General features: G+C 42.2%; 2 protein-coding genes across 6 annotated transcripts; one reads left to right on the plus strand and one right to left on the minus strand.

The window, feature by feature from the left end:
• The first annotated feature begins 106 nt into the window (after positions 1-106).
• Positions 107-2562, plus strand: mrpl18 (mitochondrial ribosomal protein L18). Its single transcript, XM_080007839.1, has 4 exons — positions 107-342; positions 704-872; positions 1556-1790; positions 2350-2562. Exons 1-4 carry the CDS (start codon positions 252-254, stop codon positions 2425-2427), a joined length of 573 nt encoding a protein of 190 aa, XP_079863965.1. The 5' UTR covers positions 107-251; the 3' UTR covers positions 2428-2562.
• Positions 2563-4003: 1441 nt separating this feature from the next.
• On the minus strand, positions 4004-21427 carry LOC307235676 (protein phosphatase Slingshot homolog 3). Of its 5 annotated transcripts, none has more exons than XM_080007836.1 (17): positions 21229-21427; positions 20473-20571; positions 18424-18461; positions 18153-18339; positions 17507-17622; positions 17264-17332; positions 16175-16240; positions 10178-10360; positions 9696-9789; positions 9480-9608; positions 8714-8760; positions 8437-8583; positions 7665-7865; positions 5787-5970; positions 5571-5672; positions 4877-4966; positions 4004-4203 (listed from the first exon to the last, which is right to left on the minus strand). In XM_080007836.1, the coding sequence occupies exons 2-17, from the start codon at positions 20512-20514 to the stop codon at positions 4015-4017; spliced, it is 1884 nt and encodes a 627-aa protein (XP_079863962.1). In that variant the 5' UTR covers positions 20515-20571; positions 21229-21427; the 3' UTR covers positions 4004-4014. The 5 variants fall into 5 exon arrangements, 4 of the variants coding, with proteins under 4 accessions (XP_079863962.1, XP_079863963.1, XP_079863961.1 ...); XM_080007837.1 differs by having other exon boundaries at positions 5799-5970; positions 20473-20637; XM_080007835.1 differs by having other exon boundaries at positions 20473-20637.
• Positions 21428-21649: the final 222 nt, after the last annotated feature.

Raw genomic sequence — 21649 nt, forward strand, 5'->3', positions numbered from 1 at the left:
TTGCCATATATTTTTTTTTTCCTGGTTTATGAGCGGAACCATTCATCGCTGATCTGTGTTGGCAGAGTTGCACCGTCTTAACCGGATGTTGTCCGAATGTCAAAGATGGCGCTACACACGTAGCAGTGAGCGTCGGTTTCGAACTAGATCGGTGTGTTTTTTTACTGAGATTGTGTTTATTTAGACACCATCATCTGAAGCTGTTTTTCATATGTCCGTATACACCCATAAGAAGACATAGCAGGTCAACAATGGCGCTGAGGGGAGACATAAGTCGAAATATACGACGGCTGTTGGGTCAAGTACAACGATGCCGACAAATCGCTTCTGCGACCCTATCGGGTAATGTTACTTATCTAGAAAAACATTCAATGTTTTTCTTTAATTACTATTTAATTTTTTTAATTCAGTTTCTGTATCTTTCTGCGTTTTCAAAGTATCAATGTTGTTTTTTTTATCGTAGTGTTAGGTCTTCTGTGTATTCGGTAAAACTGTCATCCGCTCTCTTGTCCAAGCCTCTCTCGTACAGGAGGTTCTGAATCAATGAAGTTTGAAGAAAATAATTAAAATACATTTTTAGATTCATTTCTACCCGGCGAGACCACTACTTGTTAAATTTGTCATAATATAACATTTATTGCTAGGGCTGGGATGTGCAAAGCATTCCTATATGACAATCTATTTAATGTTGATTTGCCCCCAGCTCGCTATTTCAGCCAGGCAGCGACACAACCCAAGCCCAGTGTCAACGACAATGAAGCTGTCAGCCCGACTTTTGTCAACCGCAACCCACGCAACCTTGAACAAATGGCTCTGGCAGTTAAGGAGAGAGGGTGGACGACAACGTGGCCCCACAGAGAATTTTACCACAGGTGTGTTGTGTACACCATTGCTATTCATTCTCACCCACGGCTGTATTCAGGGTGGAAGAAGTACAAATGCCCTGACACAAAATGACTCTAGTAAGAGTTAAAGTACCACATTGACATTTCTGCTGAAGTAAAAGTATAGAAGTACTTGCTCCTAAGTGTATGGCAAGTAGAAAAAGTACTTGTCATATCCAGTACCCTGGCTATTTTCTTTTCTGCAGATAATTGCTCATACTTACCACAATTAAATTATACAAGAAAAACAGTATGTGTGGAGCCATAGTCACTTACAAATATTAATCCAGATATCTTTGTTTACATTTGAATTTGTGTGTTTGTACTTCTGTCATTTATTTTTATTTTATTGTACATTATTTTATTTTTCATGTTCGCTCCGGTTTTTGTAACGGTATGTTTAAAAAAGTACTTTATCAATGAAGATCTACTTACATTATTTCTGAAAGAAACAGGGCTTTTTCAAAATGTAGTCATGTAAAGTAAATATTTATAAATATTTGCTTTGAAATGTGATGAAGTGAAAATAGAAAGTCTCAAACGGATAATACTTTACCTAAATAGTGTACCTGAGTACATTTAAGAAATTATTTTTACTTAGTTACTTTCCACTGCTGCCCGTACGTCCCCTGTTGAAATCAACCTTCCTCCTGTGTCCATCGTTTTGTCAGGTTGGTGTTCACGCGCACCCAGCACCATGTGACTGCAGAGGTATTCTCCTGCCACTCTCCCGTACCGGTGCTGTCCTGTTCCACCCAGGAGTGGGCTGTGAAACGCGAGCTGGCATCTCTGAGCTGCGTGGCGGCGTGTCAGGCTGTGGGCGAAGTAATGGCGCAGCGGTGTGGCCAGGCGGGCATCACCAGGATGGTGTACCAGTCCATTCCCTGGAAGTATCGCTCAGACGCGGTGAGAGCTACGAGAGTGGAAGTGTTATCACCTGTAGTGTGGCTTCTGTTACACAGGTTTCTTACCAGGTTCTTGAGGTGCTTGGATTTTGTACTCAGAAATATAAGTGCTGGAATACCTTGAAAATAGCCAATTTTTTGCTTGAACAATCCTTGAAAAAAACACAACACATTGGAAACTTTTAAGTATTGGAATACCTTCAAAAGATCATTGAAAACCTGTGATATTCCACCTAGTTTTGTTATTCAAATCGTGACATAATACAATTTCCATAATTTTACGAAATAGATGCCAGGGAAATGGAAATCAAATCCAGCATTGTTGGAAATACACTTAAAGTAGTAGATGACAATGGAATTAGTAATAAACTAATATAATAGACAATGAGACTAAGAATATATTATATTTTAATGAATAAAGATCACATTAAAATTTGTTTTATATTTGTTTTGCTTGATAGTCCTTGAAAAATGGAAAAAGATATAGTGCTTAAAGTACTTGAAAGTCCTTTTCATTTTGTAATGCCAGAATGAACCTGTCTACCTCCTGTTTCCTGTAGGTCCAGTCTTTTAGAACGGCAATGAAAGAGGGCGGGATCACCCTCAGCGAACCCAGGAGGAAATACATCGGAACCTGAGTCATGGCTCCACCCTGCGTCCTGTGAATATCAATTGATTGTCTCAATAAAGATTTGTCTGTTACCCTACTGGTTTTTATTGAGTAAGGAAACCAAAGTTGCATTCGGTTTAATCATTTATTTGTTTACTTAACATCAATAGTTATAAACTAGTGTGGGTGGAAATTGTAAAATATTTGACCTGTGATGGAAACTCATACACAGTCACATGAATTTGGTATGAATGCAAGATTACAAAGTATTGTGGCTCAGGCAGCGGAAATGGTGTTTGTGGTGTGAAATTCTAAAGTGCATGGTGATAATGTTGTATGATTAGCATGCCAAGAATGGAAAATACAAACTTTAGCTTTCACAAACTGGATGAATAGGAATGATAGAACTAACAATACTAGGCAAACATGATAGACCATGATGCCTTATAACTTCAATAAGACACATGCCAGGACACATTCTGAATATTCCATAGGCATTGTGTGTGTACAGGTACTCCTTACTTAACCATCGATTTCCGTTCCTACGACCAGGTCGTTAAGTGAGGACTTGCTTTATTTCACGGTAAGGGGGCGTGGCGATTGCAAACGCTAGTGTAGGGAATACTGACAAACTGAGGGAATGAGACTGAGAAAGGGTGATGCAAGATGAGATGCTTGACACTGAGGCGCCACGCTGCGTACATTAAGGCGCAAAATTGTACGCAGCGCACAATACCGACTGGTCAGAGACGGTTGTTAAACAGGTAGGTTGTTAAGTGAGGAGGACCTGTGTGTTCGCGCACACACGCGCACGCACACACACACGCACGCACACACACGCACACACACCGGAAAGTTGAGTACATACTAACAATCCCACCAAGTAAGAAATAGTACAACATACATACCAGAGCTGTATGAAAAGTCACCATCTTATAGTAAACACACATCTGAACAACCTATTGGTCAGAGCAGTATCACAATTCAAAATGACCGTTTAAGGCACTTACACAGCATACCCTATAAAGAATAACTTGTGACATTAAAATAAAGTACATAACAATGTCAACATCACACTGATTAATAAAACAAAATACTAACCACTTTGTTGGCTTGGATTTTAAAATAGTTGGTATAATAGTTGGTTTGGCCCAGTTTGGTCATCTTAAATAAAAGTTGCGCATCTTACACCTTCAAATTTAAACTTTTGCAAAAAAAGAAAAAAAAGAAATACACAGTATATGCATAGACTTGAATTCCCAGGTCGTGTTGTAGAGTATGGAGAAAGTTATCGAGAAGACGGACACAAATGCACAAAAAACAATGGTAACCAGACAGAACTATAATGGTGGTGATACTGACTTGTTATCCCAATACTGCATGGACTAATTCTGAAGTGGGGTAAAAATAATAGTTCTGCATTCTAAGGAAAGACCTGAAAAAAATACTTGGAAAAAAAAAAAACCTGACATTCCAAAATAATTTAGGATATAAAGGCAAGTTACACATTATATAAATATCTTGGCATTTTTTGACCCATAACACGAAACAAAAAAAAACCAAACATCTCCCTAAAAATAGTTCCACTTGGGAGTGTCTTATCTCCCCCCCTCCTTTACTGAGTCCTCTCGCTCTCTGCCAGTCCCTCTGTTTTCTTCCCTCCATCGTCCACATCCTGCTTCCTGTTCTCTGCTTGGCCGCGGGGTTCGGGGGAAACGTCCACACAGGCTCTCTGCGGGACCAGGCACCGACGGCCCTGGCTCCGCCTGCGTTGCGCCGGGGACCGCTTCGGGCTGCGGGGGAACTAGGAAGGCAAGAGGATTTTCAAAAAGGAGAGATTTCACAAATAATTGTGTAACCAAATTATACAAAAATAAACAAAAATAATATAGTAAACGCCCCCCCCAACAGAATTCAACAACCACAGGAAATGGTTTAATAGAGTTTATTATTTAGTATGCAAATTAAGATACCATATAAGGAAATGGGAATGGATTTAAAATAAATTAAGTACATTTACAAAAGGGAATGAATGTTGCTTTAGTATTTTATCAAATAGCTTTTTTTATATAGTAATTCATCCTGACAAAATCCAATGTCGCTGAAAATCATTTAAAATGAAAGCAAATAATCTTAATGTAAACAGTCCACAATGCAATAAATTCAAACAAATAAGTTCAAACACTACGTTTTGTGGAACGAGTAAAAAAAAGGTACATTGCTTTCGTTTTTATTTATTTTTTATTTCGTAAGATAACAAACTGTATAAGGAGAGAAAGGACGAGAAAAGAGGGCGCAAGAACCCACAGCCTCAAGAATCACCCTATTTGAAATACACTCCATGATGCAATAATTGAGAAGTTCAGACGCTACGTTCTGTGGAAATGCGCGGTGGGACAAGGAGGTGAAAATTAAAAAGGGGGCTTCGTCAACTGCACGTCCCGCCCTCGCTTCCTGCCGTTCCACCCTTGGCGTACCTGGCTGTTTCCTTTGTCGTCGTCGTCCAGCTCGCTGATGGACTGCATGAGGGAGAAGAGGTTCATCCTGCGGCTGCGGTTCAGGCTCATCTGGGAGACAGAGAGAGAGAGGAAGAGATAGAGAGAGAGATGTGGAGAAGTCGGGAAGGAGAGATTTGGTAGACGTGCTTACAAGAAAAGAAAAGGGAATTATTAAGGGATATAACTCATTAAAAATTGAGTGGAAGAAAATAATGATGACCATATCTGGTCACTTAATCATGGGGTTCGTTAGCTTGATCAACTGATCAAAAATATACAGAAGTGTCTGGTCTTTACTTCCTTTTTGCTCAGGGTCAACCAGACTGTGTCTGGGCAGAACTGGCTACTCCTGTCTGAGTATAAAAGATTGAACCCAAAAGAACAGGGAAGCACTGACGTTCTTGCTTCTTTCCATGTGAAAGACTAAAGCAAGCTCGTCCTGATGACAGATCTTTGACTTTCCTCCACAGATTTGCAAAAATAAATAAATAAATAATAAAATTGGAGGTCACAAGGGCTTTCATGAGAGTGGTATTTCAAACCAAATGAAATGAATGTCAGTGCTTTGGCCGGGTCGACTGTCACAGTCATTTTCGCTGAGCATCCTGTTTCGTACACAGCTCAGCTCTGGCAGAATATGACAGAAAGAGGTCATAAATAGTGGCCGTCTCACTTTGTCCAACTCCTGCACAGTGATGATGGGATTGGGAGCCGCCGCATCCTCTGCTGGAGCTTCCTGGCCGGTCCCAGACTCTCGGCCGGGGGCTTCAAATACCTGAAAAAAATGACGGAAGAAGAAAACAGTGAGAAACTTGGTGAAAACTGAAAAAAAAATAAAAAATAAAAAATAAAAAATAATTTGCCCACAGATAAGAAATCTATTTTTTACTTCGAGAGCAACCTCTTCGTCTGTTTCCTCTACACTGTCCACTTCGTCTCCTTCCTCCAGCCCCTCATCCTCATCTTCATCCTCCTGCTGCTCCTCGCTTTCTCCTTCGTCCTCCGCCTTGTGTATCGACGCCTGTCGCTGCTCTCTCGACTTGCGCCGCCAGAGGGCGCTGTGGCGCTGCTGACTGCAATGAGGAGTGGACAGAGTTCAGACGCTAGTCTCCTTGAGAACATAGAAAGGGGAAACCGCTGTCATTTCTACAGGGAAAGGTGGTGAATGTGAGTGTCAAAAAGATATATTTTAAAAGCCTCGGTTTTAAATCATATACACACACACACACACACACACACACACACACACACACACACACACACACACACACACACACACACACACACACACACACACACACACACACACACACACACACATTTTCTTCCTGATTTCTTATTTTTTGGCATGTTTGTCACTCTTAAACGTTTCAGATCATCAAACACATTTACATATTATACAAAGATAACACAAGTAAACACAAAATGCAGTTTTTAAATTGAAGGTGTTTATTATTGAGGGGGGGAATCCAAACCTACATGGCCCTGTGTGAAAAAGTGATTGTCCCCCTGTTAAAACATAAGTTAACTGTGGTTTATCACATCTTTGGAAAGCTGAGTTCAATTTCTCCAGCCACACCCAGGCCTGATTACTGCCACGCCTGTTCTCAATCAAGAAAACACTTAACTAGGACCTGCCTGACAACGTGAAGTATTCCAAAAGATCCTCAAAAGCTAGACATCATGCAGTTAACAAAGTCATTGAGATCTATCAGGCTGTAAAAGGTTATAAAGCCATTTCTAAAGCTTTGGGACTCCAGCATAAGAAAGAGACTGGGCAAAAATGGCCTGCATGGCAGAGTTCCAAGACGAAAACCACTGCTGAGCAAAAAGAACATAGAGGCTCGTCTCAGTTTTGCCAGAAAACATCCTGATGATCCAAGACTTTTGGGAAAATACACCTGTGGACTGACGAGACAAAAGTTGAACTTTTTGGAAGGTGTGTGTCCCATTACATCTGGCCTAAAAGTAACGCAGCATTTCAGAAAAGGAACATCATACAAACAGTAAAATATAGTGGTGGTAGTGTGATGGTCTGGGGCTGTTTTGCTGCTTCAGGACCTGGAAGACTTGCTGTGGTAAATGGAACCATGAATTCTACTGTCTACCAAAAAATCCTGAAGGAGAATGTCCGGCCATCTGTTCGTGACCTCAAGCTCAAGCGCACTTTGGTTCTGCAGCAGGACAATGATCCAAAACACACCAGCAAGTCCACCTCTAAATGGCCTAAGAAAAACTAGATGAAGACTTTGGAGTGGCCTAGTCAAAGTCCTGACCTGAATCCGATTGAGATGCTGTGGCATGACCTTAAAAAGGCGGTTCTTGCTCGAAAACCCTCCAATATGGCTGAATTACAACAATTCTGCAAAGATGAGTGGGCCAAAATTCCTCCACAGTGCTGTAAAAGACTCATTGCCAATTATCGCAAATGCTTGATTGCAGTTGTTGCTGCTAAGGGTGGCCCAACCAGTTATTAGGGTTAGGGGGGGAATCACTTTTTCCACACAGGGCCATGTAGGTTTGGATTTTTTTCCCCCCACAACAATAAACACCTTCATTTAAAAACTGCATTTTGTGTTGTCTTTGTCTAATATTTAAATTAGTTTTGATCTGAAACACTTAAGTGTGACAAACATGCAAAAAAAATCTGGAAGGAGGCTAACACATTTTCGTATATACAGACTTAAATTTCTACGAATCACTAGCCCAAGGTCAATAGTTAATGAGAAAATATTGTAGGAAATTCCACTTTGAAGTGCTGTCCCACCTGGCGTTGAGGATGCCGTTGTAGGTGTGCAGCTGCTTCATGAAGCCCTGGTTGGGTTTGGCGATGGCCCTGCGGTCGCGGACGTAGGCCAGCGCCATGTCCAGTGGCCAGCGCTGCTGCTTCATGGCGTAGGCCATCACCGTGGACGCCGAGCGCGACACGCCCATCTTGCAGTGCACCAGCACTGCCTGGCCGCTCTTCCTGCGGCGGAAACATGGAGACGGATGTAGTTTGAAATACGGGGCATGATGAGACAGGCGAAAAGGCAAAAGGTAGAACCAGCTCGATTACCAGGACAGAAAATGTCAGTCGCAGTAATTATTGCAAATACCACCAATCTCTGCGATATTTGCGACAGCTTGCAATTTCACAAGGCTGTCAAGATATTCCATGTTCAATGGCCAAATCCACAGACCTTTATTTGGAATTTAAGGTTTATTTTATAAACGTATTACTGGAACCCAAGTAAAAGTGTAGAGTATTTTCATTTTTTGTAAGTTTGAGCCCGTGGTTCTTTAACTTAAAAAAATAAATAAAGGGGATTTCTAAAAGATTTGAAGAGTTGTTTTTGTGATATGCAGAATGTGTATAATCATAGGACTTTATTAAATTGTAGCAGTTAAAAAAAAGAAAAGTGACTTCCACTTTTTGCAATTTCAGTGCAAAAAAGAAGAAGGAAAAAAACAAACAGGTTTTGGTTGCAGCCAATCGGAAAAAGGAACTTAAAAGCCCCGTGCCCTAAGCTTCCGGGAAGAAGGATGCCCGGGTTCACCTGGCGGTGTTGATGAAGTTGTATGTGTCGGTCCAGTGCTGCAGCAGGTCGGTGGCCTCCACGTCGTACACTCTGATATTCATGTAGCTGAACGACTCAGGGAAGAAGTTGTCGATCTCTCTCGTCACGTTCAGGATGTATCCCACACTGGAAAAAATAAACAACAACCAAATAAGTAAAATAAATACTCGGGGGCCCCCATTAAGAAGCAAAATAATTAAGACACGCTGGGTGCACAAAATCATGCCCGGAATCCTTTGATAAAAAAATGACCGACTTGTTTTTCTGCAGCTCCTCAAAGTTCGCAGCGTTCCACTCTGAGCCCTGGAAACCAGATAAGACAGAAACAGAGAGACTTGAGGAGGAGAGGAATGGCTTCCACCATATCACAGTGACCGTGCAATGCTCACAAAGGGGAAGTGAGAGTCACGTGACCGCGGCTCATCCCCAGCACATTTCCTACGGTTTCCTCCGGCCAAGGCTTGAGCAACAACTGCCAGCACAACAACAGAGAAAGTACTTTGTAGCCGTGGCAGTAGGGAGGGTGTGAGACGATCCAAAACATTCTTCACCACAATCAGAATTTGAAACAGATATTGGTGCATATCACAATATTTGCTTTTATGTTCAAACCCCTATGGGAAAGGGTGCAGCTTCCAAAGTCATTCACAAGAAATAATTTACTCTTCATTGTATGCTTATTGTTCATTTTGAGGTTTGTTGCCATTTCATTTAAGGTTTATTCTTCTATAGTTTTTTTTTTTTTTTTTTAATACTTTTTAAGTTTTATAAATATTTTAGATCAAAATAATGACAATGTATCACTGAAAGACAAACAATACACAACCAATATCACCCAGGCCTTGTCGGCTTCCAAGTCCACACCCCTGAATATGAAAGGGTGTCCGGACTGGCATACTAACATACTATTTAGGATTTAGTATGCCCCAATCAAGGGTATGTCCAGTGAATGGTATGTCGGAGAAGTCCATCGATCTTTTCCCTCTATTCTAAAGCATGCTGCCGTGGCGCCGCCCACTCACCAGGTACAGGTAGTCAAATATCTTGGAGGGTTTGTCCATCTGAGCGAAGGTGACCATCATCTCATTGTCGATATACTCCTTGTAGGGCCTCATGTCCGCGCCCAGCCTGGACTCCAGCGAGGAACGGACCTAACCAGGAAGCGGGAGGAAAACCATGTCAGAACCATTCCAATCCAGATCCAGACCAAGCCATTCTATTGTTTTTCTCTGCCTTACACTTTTAGACGTCAGGCTGTCCAGGTCCTCGGTCCTCATAATGTCCCTCAGGTGCTCCTTGATTTGCGCCTCCTTTGAGGTTCTCTCCAGCGTGCTGCTCACACAATGTTGCGGAGACGGGAAAGCGTGAAAGCGGAGAGAAATTAGTTAGAAAAAATAAAAATAAATATACACATTTTAGTACTGGTATCAAAGTGAGGTGTAAATACATCTGGTTAGTGAGGCCCATGTTCCTGGTGCACTTCTATTTGGAGACCGGTCTTCACAAGTATCGTCAAACCCACACACATACTTGTACCGGTATCAACGTGAGATCTGAGTAAATACACCTGGTTAGTGAGGACCCAACCAAAAAAATAGTCACACACACACACACACACACACACACACACACACACACACACACACACACACACACACACACACACACACACACACACACACACACACACACACACACACACACACACACACACACACACCTCTGGCCGTCGCTGTCCTTGCGCACGGACTCCAGGTCGTTCATGGCCTCCCACTCGTTGAGGCAGATGCGGTCCGACTCCATGCAGCACTGGTAGTGCTGGGCCCAGTCCAGGCCGCACCCTGGGATCACCGCCCCCTGGACCGCGCGCTCACAGCAGCCATGCAGCGACTGCAGCACCGACCTGGGCGAGCGAGAGGGAGAGTGAGAGGTCAGAGTGCAACACAGTACAGTACAGGCTGTTGAAATGGAAAAGGTTGCAGAGATTATGAAGAGCGGGTGGAACTGATTTAAAAATAAATGTGGTTATGTCCCTGTATGTTCAGATTGCAGGTTTTTTTTTTTTTCAAGTTAACTTCCAATTTATTGCCCAGATCAGATTTTGTTGTGTCAAAACTTGCGCTCAATATTTATATATTTTTGTAAAGTATAGATATCAGATGGAGCACAAACGGTTTTAGTGTGTCTTCCTGGGTGTCAGGGGCAGAGGACTTTTAAAGACTTTTTAAAAGACAGATTTTAACAAAATGTATCATGTCTCATCGCTTATGATATAAAAAATAATCTCTTATTCAATAAGGTATTGTACATGATATATAAAGAAAAAGTATATGGATATATTTTAAAAAGTATATGACTATGGATATATGGATGTTAAAGCAACACAATGTAATGTTTTTTTGAACCTTAAAGCAGCACTATGTAACTTTTGGTATTTGGGATTTGGCACCCAAATACTACAGTTTGAGTGCAATTGCACTTTTACACCATCATCGTAAAACTTGGTCCGGTATCTGAAAATAATTTATTTTATTGGACAAATTTGAACCCTTATTGGTCACGTTTCAGTAACAGTCTATGTTACAAACCGCTTCAGCGAGCACTCAGTCCATGGCTACCCCGGAGCCTCTTTCCCCACGTCTGGGGGAGCCATGGGTAGAGGGCAGGGATCGACCCCCTCCTACTGGTGTAGGTACTAGATATGCTGATGACAGAAACTGTACTAGTGACTGACTGAAGTAGCCAATTCTGCAACCACCGACCGTCAACGACAGTCAAGTATGAAACTGGTAGCTGAGATTGGATGGCCTGACCTACCACGTAAGTGCAGGAAGAAGTATGCTGTTGTGATCGGATATTTGAATTCCCGTCACACAATGTGGGGCTATGTTTCTACCAACTGCAATAGTGAACTAGTCGAAAGCTGGATGGAAAACACATGCATGCAGCTGGAGTTCATTCACAATGCTAAACTCCCTAAGTCCTTCAACAGCTGCCGCTGGAGAAGAAGCTACAATCCTGACCTGTGTTTCGTGAGCCGGAGACCAGCGCACTTATGTGAGATAGCATTGTTGAACCCGCTCCCCAAGTCACAATATCAAACACGCTCAGTTACGATCAAGCCTGCCATAACAAAGTTGGAAGTCCCTTTTTGATGCCACCTCAACCTCAAGAAGGCCAAATGGGCTGAGTAAAATGAAGGGATGGAAAAAGCACTATTAGACATTGAACCCATACCTGACATCTATACCATGTTTGTACAGGCTGTAAAGTAGACTGCTCATGCTCACATCCCTCATGGATGTCGATGACAGTACATTGCTGGCCTGCCAGAGGAATCATTGCAGCTGCTGGAGTGCAATGAAAGAGTTCGGAAATTACCCGTTTTGAGACACCACTAGCGAGCTTGGTGATGGACTCATGGAATCCCTGGGGAAGGAGAGGCGGAAAGCCTGACAGGATCTTTCAGAGAACATCAACCTGACCCAGAACAGTTAAAAAGCCTGGTCCACCATTTGGAAACTGTGATAAGACCACACCACCTACTATATCCGACAACACCAAATCAGGTCGGGGGCCAACTGTTGGCCAACGGGAGACATGCAGAAAGGCACAGGGCTCAAGGAAAACATCATTCCACAATCATTCCGGGCAATCAGCTGAACATGTCCATACTAACCAAGCCCTTCACCTTGGAGGAGTTTGAAGCAGGACTTGGCACCATGAAGCTGGGAAAAGCTGTGGGTCCTGATAACATACTGACTGAAATGAATACTCACCTAGGCCCAGTCGCTAAACAATGGCTTATGAACATGCACAACACATGCCTCCAGACCCAGCGCATTCCAACTATCTGGAGGAAAACTATTATCATTGCTCTAGTAAAAACCTGGAAAAGATCCCAACCTCTCCAAAAGCTACCAGCCCATCTCCCTACTATGTATCACCTATAAGCTATTCCAGGGACTACTCCTTAGCTGACTATCCCCTCAGATAGACGCTAAGCTAATCAAAGATCAAGCTGGATTCAGATCTGGAAAATCATGCACAGGCCAACTGCTAAACCTCACCCAATACATCAAAGACGGCTATCAGAAGAAGCTTATAACTGGCATTGTCTTTGTTGATTTGTCAATAGCTTATGATACCGTCCAACACAGGCTGCTGATCAAAAAACTCTTTGACATGAGAGCTGACGCCAAACCATGTAACGTTATTAGATGTCTTCTGAACAACCGGATGTTCTACATCACATTTAACAATAGGAAAAGCAGATGGTTCCACCAGACCAACGGGCTGCCACAGGGCAGTGTCTTGGCCCCTCTCCTCTTCAATGTCTACACCAATGACCAGCCCCTACCGGAAGGATGCAACAGGTTTATCTACGCAGATGACCTAACCATGGCAACGCAGCAGCATAACTTCCCAGAAATTGAGTCAACCTTAGAACGAGGCCTCTCAGATATGTCAGCATACTATCTGGAAAAACACCTATGGCCAAATCCTGGGAAAACCCAAATCTGCAGCTTCCACCTCATAAACAGAGAGAGCAAACGTGAGCTTGATGTAACCTGGGACGGTAAAAAGGTCGAAAACCACCAGCACCCAGTCTATCTGGGAGTAACTTTAAATCGTACCCTCAGTTACAAGGCACACCCAAAGACGAGAACCAAGGTCTCCTCCAGGAACAGCCTTCTATGACAACTAACAAACTCAAAGTGGGTGGCTCACCCAAGTACACTGCGTATATCGGCACTAGCCTTGTGCTTTTCCACCACTGAATATGCCTGCCCAGCATGGAGCAGATCGTGCCATGCACATAAACTAGACCCTATCCTCACGAGACCTGCAGGATAGTTACTGGGTGCATCAAAACAACCCCCGTACACTGCCTTAATGCCCTCTCTGGCATTGCTCCCCTGACATCCGTAGAGCAATCATCACAAAAGCTGAGCGCAGAAAGCAGACCAATGACAGCTGGCATTCACTACATGAGCACTCTGCTGCCCCAGAACAGCTCAGCTCCCAGAGCAGTTTCCTAGACTCCAGTGAAGTACTGGACACTGATGCCAGGATTACTGAATGGCAGAACCAGTGGAACAGCCTTGGCAGCCAGACAACCCAATGGATGGAGAGAGGCATCACTCCAGACGAATGCCCCGCTACCGGCCAAGATCAACCTTGCCCTGTCTCGAAAACACTGAGCTGCCTGCAGGTCAGCAAAGGACGCTGCAAGGTGCCCATGAAGAAATGGAAAATAACAACTTCTGATGCAAGTGTGTGTGGCGAATCCCAAACCATGAACACATCATGAGATGTAGCCAAACTCCACAATGTACCGGAGATGACCTGGCCGAACGAAATGCCGCTGCGCTCGCCTGTGCCAACCGCTGGAAAGACGTGATAAATAGCGGTAAAAATAAATTATTTGCGGACACCAGACCGAGTTCTACGATAGTGGTGTAAAAATGCAATTGCACTCAGAAACTGTAGGGGCGCCAAACCCCAAAAGTTACATAGTGCTACTTTAAATATATGTATATATATTGATAGTGGTATGGTAATGTTATCACATAATTTCTGGTGTCAATTCTCACGTGCGTTTTCCTGACAAACCGCAGACCTGCCAACCTTGGGAAAATATTTTGAGTACCACAATGTTGTACCAGGGAGTCTCTGTGGTGTTTGAGTTACTGCAGCTAAATGACTCCATCAGTTATTCACACTGTAGCCGTCTGGTAATGAGGCTCATCACATCGTATGCAAGATACTATGGCTAACTACATACAAATGAATCTCATTAGGACATACCCTACTATATCCCTTGGAATAGATCATCTTGTAAAGTTACCGAACATGTTTACCAACTACAGATGCGCCGATTGGAATTTTCTTAGCTGAGTCCTATTTCTGATTTTTTTTTAGGTCTTAGCTGCTGATTCCGATTTCTGATCTGCCGTACGTTGATGACAAATACAATGCGTGATCTGATCACGCTCATGTGATTGGACAGCCGCACATACGGACTACACTGCAATTTTCAGTTACCACAATAGCGAGATTGCTGATTTTGACACTGTTTATTATTGTTCATTATACAGTATAGAACAAAAATGAAACTGTCACTGAGTTCCAATAAAATAGAATATGGGATTGTCACCAAGTTTCAGTATAATTCAACCTTTAACTCTCACTGAGTTTTAGGTCACAACATATAACTAACATGGAAATGTCCAGTTCAAACTTCAAATGAAAGACTCTTTCACTTTAAGTGCAAATATACATTTATACTATATTTATATGGTACTTTGCAAAAAAATTGCAATCATTACAAAAATAATAAACAAAAATAAAGAAATAAAATAAATGGCTGACTCCTCCTTCCTTCACCGTGCCACTGCAGAAGGAAGTCTGGACCCTTTCTTTCTCCATCTCTCTGCCTTGATGACTTGTGAATATGTAACACATTTTTTTAATTTATCAATTTCATCAGGTATAATTCCCAAAGTGTGGAAAGTTGCTCAAAGTTGACTCACATGTTCAGTCTAGGACATATTGTGTGTAATCACCGGGTGCGTTGCATTGACATTTCACTGCATATATGTATGAAAGTATGTATATGTATGTGACGAATAAACCTCTTGAATCTTGAACGTTACTCCACCACATAAAGGAGGAGATAATAGTGATCTTCCCATCTCTAAATTGTCCTGTCTGTCTAAAATACTTGAATCAATAGAAAACCATCAAGTCAAGACTTTTCTGGCCAGGTATTGCGTGTTGAGCTCTAACCAATCTGGTTTCAGGGCTAACTACAGCACCATCTCTGCAACATCTTTCTTTTGAAATGATATTGTGACAGCGGTGGCTAAAAAGAAACATTGTCCTGCTCTGTTCATCGACCTATCAAAAGCCTTTCATACAGTTTATCATTCCCTGCTCGTACACAGACAGCTAAGTACTGGCTGTGACCCTGATGCTTATAGATGGTTCCAAAACGACCTCTCTGATAAACCGTAGTGCGTGAAAACGGGTAGAGTTCAATCTGCATTTTTATCCATAACAAAAGGTGCCTCTCACAGGTTGGATCTTAGGACCGGTCCTTTTCACAATTGATATCATCAATGATATTGTCCGGTCTCTGAATACCTGTAGTGTCCATCCGTACATAGATGACACTATCTTATATTGTTGGGCTGACTTTGTACAGTTGGTTGTTGACAATCTGCAACTTTCTTTCAACGTTCTTCAAGAGGCACTTATCAATCTCAAACTTGTGTTAAATGCTGAAAAAACTAAAAATATGCTATGGAAATCGATTATAGCAAACTTCAGATTAGCCCCTCACTCGATACAGCTATTGGAAGCGTCCCACACTATGAATATCTAGGCATCTGTATGGGATCTCGGCATCATTGAAAATGAGGGGTCACCCCTACATGTATCCCCGAGAACTAAATAATAAATATGGTAAATAATAATAAGTATTATTGTGGTTTAATGTATAATAGTTTAGTATAGTATAATAGTATAGTGCATAGTAGTAATAATAGCTATGCCTCAGAACTGGGGTCAGAACGATCAGGTTTTAAATGGTTATTCATCCATACTTCTCTTCAATAAATACAGAAGTGAATAAATAAATAGTGGCGTGGGGGAAAGGAAGAGACCGTTAGACCTGGTGTGTTGTGTGGAAGTGGCCGGTCACATGACTCACCACATGGTCTGTATAGAAACTGGCTTGAAGATCCGGGTCTCCTCCGATGAGGTCACGCTAAAACCGCTGAGGGGCAGGAAAAAAGGTAAAGAAAAGACGAAAGAAAGAATATATCAAATTATTTCATTGAGTTTAATCACAGGGGAGGTGACAGGAAGAAGGAATGAGGGAATCCTGTTTTGGCCTCAGTCATAGGATTTAAGTCATAGGATTACCTAATGCACAGTACAAAGAAGGAGTTTCTGGGTGGATAGAAAAGACACATAGGTCACATCTTTGGTATATTGAGTTAAGATTTGTGAGAGTGATTAATCAATTTTTTTTTCACTCATTTGTATATATTTTTGACTGCAACATTTACATTTGTTTAAATTTAACATTTTATTTCATTTGTTGTTTGTTTTCCATTTCCTTTGCAAAGCATTTTGAATTGTTTCGAATAGTAAATATAGACGCTCACACAGCGATATACTATTTATATATATACCCGTTCCCTGTGTGTGTGACATGTGATATGGCTGCTGATCAAAGCCCCTCTTATCAAGCCAGGCCTTGCTGTGTGAGCTCCATTCCTCTACACTAACATCACACACACACACACACACACACACACACACACACACACACACACACACACACACACACACACACACACACACACACACACACACACACACACACACACACACACACACACACACACTTCAGTTCCCCCTTTGAAACTACGCCCCCTCCACGTTTTGCATCTAGAGCTGAGCAGTTACCAGATTTAGCCCTTATTCCCTTAAGGCCAGCGCTGCCAATACATACATAAATATTTGATTTGGACATTCCATCCCCATCCCCAGCGAGCCCAAATAAACACATTGTCTAATCGCTCCAGGATGAAGGAGTCAAAGTGTCAATCCAGGTTTCCAAGGCAACGCAACACTGGCCTTACCTCAACCAGGCTCCAGGCTCCCCGCCACATCCAGGGATTGAGACTTGGTCCAATCAGTTATGCAACCATTATAAAGTAATTAAAGCCATAAACCGCCATGCACGCCCACACAGACACGCACACACACACTCTCGCTCTCTCTCTCTTACCCATCTCCATCCAGGTAGACCTGAGTGTCGCTCCATATCGGGATGATCAGGCCGATGGTGCACTGATCGCTATGAAGTGCAGAGATAGACAGATACTCAGACAGACAAAAAATAAATGTAAGGTTCCCAGGATGATTCACATACACACTTGTACTGGTCTCAGTGAGGCCTTAACACACACACACACACACACACACACACACACACACACACACACACACACACACACACACACACCTCTACCTGTCTGAGTTGGGGAAGTCCACTCCAAGCAGGATGCTCTCGTGTTTGCTGCTCAGGGTGGAAACCACGATCAGGTACCTGACTCGGACCGGACTGGAGGACTCCAACTGCACAGCCTGCGTGACAGAGCACAATAAGAAGGAGATTTCTGACAGAATTGGCAGGTGGAGGAACAGGTCTCACAACATATCAGTTTACATTAGAGCTGCCACAATTATTACATAATCGCCGATCAAATGTATGTGAGCCGACTGATGTTAGAAATGTTGCAATAAACAAGAATGTTAATAAAGTCACATTTCCATCATTTGGGTTGAGGCAAATTAGCTGTCTCATTAATGTGAATTTTTATGATCCAATGCTCAATGTCTGTAGTTCAATTTCTCTTCTTCATAAGGTGGATTGGTGTTATTACACTGTCGTAGGCTTACACTACAATAACAAAAGAAAATGCAATTAAATTGTTAATTACCAAATACTGTTAATTAATTGTTATGACAATTAATCGGCTACCAAAAATGTCATGACCTTGACAGCCGTAATTTCCATAAATGGGTAGGGTACTAGATATGACTGATGTCTCACAGGGCTAAGTATCTAGCTGTTGAGCAATGTAATACATATGTGTTATTTAATAAGCCCCTACCAGTTTCAAGGTGTCCTCTGGCCGGAGCAGTGACACCATGGCATGCAGGTGCCGGTGGCGTGCATCCGGAGTGGCACCCTCGTGCTTCGGAAGTGCGTCGTGGTCGGGCGATGTCTCCGTAGGAGACCCCTCCCTCTCACCCTCCTCCACCAAAAGAACGGCGCCCTTGACCAAAGCGAAACTTTCCCTGTACAGAAAAGTAACTTGTAATTTCTTATTTGCCAAACATGCTATTGGTATTTTTTATCAAAAGCGCAGGAAACACGTATACCTTTTCTGGAGTCTACCCCTCCATTGGAGCCTTTCATCCTTCAAGGAAGGCAAAAATACAAGATAAATATGAGAAAAGATATCGCCTGTGATTTCGGAAATCTCAATTTGGCATATTGTTTAAAGGGGTTTTTAAGGCTGCAATACAGGAAAGTAATGCAATTTCCTGAACTTTATAGACCGTTCAAGCTGTTCTGATTGAACCAAAAAAGCATCAATCACAATAAACACAGTAATGTCAAATGCACAACCAATTGAGGGGAATGTGATTGAAAAATAAAAAAATCTGTGTTTGCATCTAGGCACATATTTATGTGGCATGAAAAGCCAATCGATTCTTTTATTCATTGCATACATTTCAACGCACTCTGACATTTGTCAGTTGTCCAGCATATTAGCACGACTGGAAAACAAACCAATAAGCAAGGTTTGGTTATTTCGGGTGGTGGTTAAGAATGGTTTTAATTACAGGGGGGATTTCCACAGTTCCACAGCAGATCAGAGCGATGTTTTTTTATTATTTTTTTTACATACAAAGCAAATAAAGAGTGTTTTTATTGTAGATGTATTTATTTTCCTCTATTTTCTAATTGAATGAAACAAAAAAGCCCCGTGCATAACTATGCTTAACAGGGACAGTTTCTCAGCCACTGTCACCTTGATTGTCATTGTATAATTTGCACTCTGGTAAGGAGGTGTGTGAGGCAAGGGTGTGACAGAAAATGAGATACAGGAAATGTATGAAAAAAAAACAAAAAAAAACTACTTTGAATGACTCTCCAATAAGCGACAGAAGTAAAACAAAAAATGGAAAGAATGCACAGCAGAAAGCGGATGAGGAGAATAAGTGCAGTATTGAGGTTTGAACTGGAAAGAAACGTGCCACAATAGCATTACCTGTTATGCAACTGACATGTCCAGACAGTCAAGAGAGAGGGGGGAGAAAAAAAAAAAAAAAAAAGGAGGAAAAGAAGATGAGAAGCGGACAGAAGAGGAACACTGGAGGGTGGGTGGAAGGGTAATAGGAGAGAAAATGTGTTAATAAGGTAGAAGTGTAGAGTGTGAGGTTTTTCAGTCACAAAACTTGTCGGGGAAGAGACGCGAGGCCGATGCAGAGGCATTCAGGCCTGTAACACGACAGCGTTAAAATCATCATTACAGCACGTTGTTATCAAAGAGGGAACGAGTGACGGAAGGAACAAGACAGAAGACAAAGGTCGATAAGATTGTGTTTGTGTTTGTGTATGTGTGTGTGTGTGTGTGTGTGTGTGTGTGTGTGTGCGCACAAACAGCTATTTCAGAATCAGAATCAGAATCAGAAATACTTTAATAATCCCAGGGGGAGTTACTATTTGTTGACCAGGAAAGAAAATGTATGCAGGGGTTTGGCCAGGCTGCCTTCGATGAAATAATTTGGATAGCCATTTGATAGGGCTTCTCCTTCGGATGCATATTTTCCCCTCCAGCTCGACATTCTTTGTAGCAAAGCAGCTTCATTATCAAAAGAACAAGAATGAGGTGACAACACCCACTAATTTAAATGTTGGGTGTGCCCCCCTAGTGGGCCACGGAAGAATAGTAAAGGGGAGTGAGAAAATGAAAGCTTAAATAAATAAATATAAAGGAGGCTCCTCGGACACTTAATATATATTTTAAGTACTTTTAAATTGTACTTATTTTTATTGCTTTTTTTTTTGCCTATAGGCAATAAAAGCCACGACCACATGAGTTTGCATATGAAGCATTTTTTATTTCTACTTTTTGGACGAAGTGGGGGGCTCTGCCAAAAAGGTTTTAATAGACTGCACTAAAGGATCACCACAGTTCACAGTTACATCGCCTCAGGGAAAGATAGTTCTTTAGACGGGCTGATGGGGTTTTGCATGAATGGACTCTTACAGGCGTATCAAATCCATTTCTATACAGCAGCACAGTGACATTTGAAGTAAACATGTACGATGGTAAACAACAACACATGAAATATGATGTAGGCTGACCAGTGTGTTTTCAGGACCGTAAAGCAGTACATACCGTACATACATATACTCACTGTGGAGGTGGACGGTTTTCTGTGCAGGGTTAACAGAGCCATGGTTCTGCTCCTTGGAGGATATTCTTCCCCAAACCTGCAGCTATTTCTCAGGTAGGGCTGTGTTCAGGGGATAAGGACAGGCCAAAGGCGTGGATTCCTCAGCCAAAAGCGCGGCTCTACCCCCTGTAATGACATTTGATGGTGTAGCAGTCGAGGTGGCGAGGTATAGTTTACTCAAGTAGGTCTGGTCAAATATATCGCTATGATATCGATATCGCAATATGAGACTAGAAATCATCTGGGATTTGGGTTATCATAATATTGATATACGTTGGCTTTTAGGGTGCATTAAAGTAATTGTAGGCCTAGTGCCAAGTCCCAGAGAATAGCTGGTATCAAATAACGACGTTGATCGCCTAGGGTGTCGGGTATCGGGCAACTATATCGCGATATAGTTCAACGTCTTAAAGGCTGCATTACAATAAAAAAAAAAAAAGTAGCGCTTTTTTTTTTTTTACTTCATCGTGTTAATTGTGTGTAAATATAAAATAATCGTTAATATATATATTTATAACACGATATTCGATTTTGGCAATAAACCCAACCATCCCAACGTTGTAGTCGCAATAGTCTTCCAGTAGGGAAGAAAAACACGGCAAGTTTGCGTTATCCAGATGAAAACATGACTAGTATGTGCAATCACTCCACGATCGGTGCAGGAATGTGGGAGGTCTGGATCGAAACGGAGAGGAAAATAAACCAATTCTTTCTTACCTTTGGTGGCGTGCGACTGCGCTTGTTTGCCGCGGTGGCGTTTTCTATCCAATTTGTTTCGAACGCCGCGTACGAACGCTGCCCTTCGGGTGCCGATGTCACCACATAGCAGAGCGGTTTGGAGACGGTAAGACCACGACGCAGCGCTGGCTTGGAAATAAATACACGGCACCGCGAGGAGCGCCCGACGCATCTTCAGCCCAACCGCAACCAGGAAGAGAAATTGACCGAGGGGGGAAAAAAAAGGTAAACATGACCCTACAAGGAAATTTTGGTTTTCTTAAAGAAAGACCCTTTGGCTCCCATTGGGAGTTGCACATACAGTCATGCTGCTGCCACCTGTACAATGTATTTATTTGTATCCGCTTTGCTCGTTGTTAATTGTGTTATTATATTGTGGATATTTTTTAATTCAAAAACA

Source organism: Zeus faber (assembly GCF_960531495.2).
Source record: "Zeus faber genome assembly, chromosome: 10".
Classification (NCBI taxonomy): Eukaryota; Metazoa; Chordata; class Actinopteri; order Zeiformes; family Zeidae; genus Zeus; species Zeus faber.